At 39.6% G+C, this 3233-nt stretch overlaps 1 protein-coding gene across 1 annotated transcript; it reads left to right on the top strand.

The window, feature by feature from the left end:
* The first annotated feature begins 1253 nt into the window (after positions 1 to 1253).
* LOC104660380 (olfactory receptor 13F1) lies at positions 1254 to 2331 on the top strand. The gene has a single exon (XM_010360723.2). The coding sequence runs from the start codon at positions 1334 to 1336 to the stop codon at positions 2291 to 2293; it is 960 nt and encodes a 319-aa protein (XP_010359025.1). The 5' UTR covers positions 1254 to 1333; the 3' UTR covers positions 2294 to 2331.
* The last annotated feature ends 902 nt before the right edge of the window (positions 2332 to 3233 follow it).

Below are 3233 nucleotides of genomic sequence, written 5' to 3'. Positions count from 1 at the left end.
ACAGTATGCACTCCCCGCACCACCATACACTGTTAACCATTCATCTCTCACTTGGAAAACAAACAAGTTGTGAACAGGGATTATAAAGCATCACTCAGATAGAAGCTTCAATGGATTTCTGAAGGGTAAAGATGCCTTTATAGGGTGAAGCTTATTTCCCAAAAGAAAAAGTGTTTCTGAAAGTAAATGGACCTTTATGTGCTATGAGAAATATCTGCCTTCTCTTTAAGCCATGTTGAGTAGTAGAAAAGTTACGGGTCGCATATCAAGTACAACTTGATCTCATTCATATTATAAAACTCTCCTACAATCTGAAGGAGAAACTACCAACATTATGCATTATTTTTAACTTCATTTAAATTAACGAGTCTCACTTCATAACACCATTGGGAGAAGAGTAAAGTTCCCCTTTCCAAAGACAGTGTAGGTAGGAAACATGTTTATGTATTGTTTGAATAACCCTACAATTAGGCAAGACGAGCTACTGACTATAATTGGATTTATGGGACACTGTCCCTGGAGTTTTAGAATTTGTAATACTGTACAAATAGATGTGTAACTTTAATTTGCTGCATGAATTGGAGACTTTTCAAAAGCAACACATAGCTTAAATTGCCCTACACTGCCAATGGCTGGTTCTTTGGAGGATGTTACTGCAGCACAAACATCAGGACAACTGAAGCAAGATGAAAGAAATATTTGCCATGTGTCTCCCAGCATGAGACACATGTCACCATTTTCCTGGTTTAAGAAAGCAACTCTGGGCTTGTGTCTAAGTGTTCAAAGTCTCTGTTAATTTATGGCTGCAGAAACCTATACCTTTTTTTGCCTTTATTCACTGAGACTTCCAAATTATTTTGGATATATCTCTAGGAATGGCAGAAGAAACTGCGAACCTGGAAATCCTAACAGTTCCTAAGTAAGAAGATTATTACCAAATCAGAGGAAGAAAATCATGCCAATGGTACAGAGGTAAATAGATCAGTTAAAATGTGGTTTTGGAAAAAGAAAGAATGCAAAATGTTGTTTCTTTTCTCATTCTTTTGTGATGCTGATTAAATACACCATCCTCTTACCCTCACATTGCCAAGAGAAAATCTAACATCCTTAAAATATTTTAAGGATGTATCTGTTGACTTCCTGCTTAAATTTTTCTTATTAGTGACATATTTCTTCAAACAAATATTACTATCGCTAACCTAGAGAACCATTTAAGAACAGACCACAAGTTCATATAAATAAAACATGCCAGATATGTGAAGGAGGGGGTTAGGTTTTATATATGTGTGACATTAATCCTTCTATGCATACGTACAGATGAACATATAAAAAAATGTTCCCGGCAAACTGGACATCTGTAAAAGTATTTTTCTTCCTGGGATTTTCTCACTGCCCTAAAGTTCAGGTCATCATATTTGCGGTGTGCTTGCTGATGTACCTCATCACCTTACTGGGCAACGTTATTCTGATCTCCATCACCATCCTAGATTCCCACCTCCACACCCCTATGTACCCCTTCCTCAGCAATCTCTCCTTTCTGGACATCTGGTATACCTCTTCTGCGCTCACTCCAATGCTGGCAAACTTTGTTTCAGGGAGAAACACTATTTCATTCTCAGGATGTGCCACTCAGATGTACCTCTCCCTTGCCATGGGCTCCACTGAATGTGTACTCCTGTCCATGATGGCATATGACCGGTATGTGGCCATCTGCAACCCCCTGAGATACCCTGTCATCATGAATAGGAGAACCTGTGTGCAGATTGCAGCTGGCTCCTGGATGACAGGCTGTCTCACTGCCCTGGTGGAAACGATGTCTGTGCTGCCACTGTCTCTCTGTGGTAATAGTATCATCAATCATTTCACTTGTGAAATTCTGGCTGTATTGAAATTGGTTTGTGTGGACACCTCCCTGGTGCAGTTAATCATGCTGGTGATCAGTGTACTTCTTCTCCCCACGCCAATGCTACTCATTTGTATCTCTTATGCATTTATCCTCACCAGTATCCTGAGAATCAGCTCAGTGGAAGGCCGAAGTAAAGCCTTTTCAACGTGCACAGCCCACCTGATGGTGGTAGTTTTGTTCTATGGTACAGCCCTCTCCATGTACCTGAAGCCCTCTGCTGTAGATTCACAGGAAATAGATAAATTTATGGCTTTGGTATATGCTGGACTAACCCCCATGTTGAATCCTATCATCTATAGTCTACGGAACAAAGAGGTGAAAGTGGCCTTGAAAAAATTGCTGATTAGAAATCCTTTTAATACCGCCTGCATTTCCATCCTCAAATAACAATCACACTCGTCTAGAAAATCAACATTACCCAGAAAACTGCACAATAGTTTACTTAAACCAACCCTGGAAAATACTTACTTTCAATAGAAGTTTACTATTATGTCCTCTATTCTGATTTGTCTTACAAGTAAAACTTTTCATATTAACAAATCGTTTATGAAGAATAAATTATGTTTCCAGGAAAGCAATTAGCATTTATTGAATACTAGTATAACATTAAAATTAGATAACTGCCTACTGTTCCATATTTACTTTCTGTAGCATCTCAGTGTCCAGTTGTGACATAAGCATAACAATACACCAAAACTGTACAATTGTGAGCCTAGTAAATTTTGAAATAATTTACTCCAAATGATTCATAATTTCCCCTCAATTTAAAAAGAAATCTATATTTTTTAATTAGTGCGGATACAACTCAAAGTATACACACATGCACACACACCCCCTAATAATTTGTAAAACCAAGACAGCATCAATTTTGGAACTCTTCCTAGTTTCCAACATGTTAAAGTGGAAAAAACATGGCTTTAGATGTAATGAAATATGAGTGATTTTGTTTTGTTTCATTTTGTTTTTTGAGACGGAGTCTCACTCTGTTGCCCAGATTGGAGTGCAGTGGCGCGATCTCGGCTCACTGCAAGCTCCACCTCCCGGGTTGACGCCATTCTCCTGCCTCAGCCTCCCGAGTAGCTAGGACTACAGGCGCCCACCACCATGCCCGGCTAATTTTTGCATTTTTAGTACAGACAGGGTTTCACCTTGCTAGCCAGGATGGTCTCGATCTCCTGACCTCGTGATCCGCTCACCTCAGCCTCCCAAAAGTGCTGGGATTACAGACATGAGCCGCCACACTGGCCGAGTCATTTTGTTTATTTGGAATGTATATGTGGGGGATGACTAAATATCTGTGTGTGCGCAAATATATAACAAGGGTTGC

Source organism: Rhinopithecus roxellana, chromosome 16 (genome assembly GCF_007565055.1).
Source record: "Rhinopithecus roxellana isolate Shanxi Qingling chromosome 16, ASM756505v1, whole genome shotgun sequence".
Taxonomy (NCBI): Eukaryota; Metazoa; Chordata; class Mammalia; order Primates; family Cercopithecidae; genus Rhinopithecus; species Rhinopithecus roxellana.
The sequence above is the reverse complement of the archived record's forward strand: the minus strand, read 5'-3'. Positions and strand labels throughout refer to the sequence as shown.

What these genes read in the sequence shown, in the direction of transcription:
- LOC104660380 (XM_010360723.2), top strand. Translation starts at nt 1,334, where the DNA reads ATGTTCCCGGCAAACTGGACATCTGTAAAAGTATTTTTCTTCCTGGGA.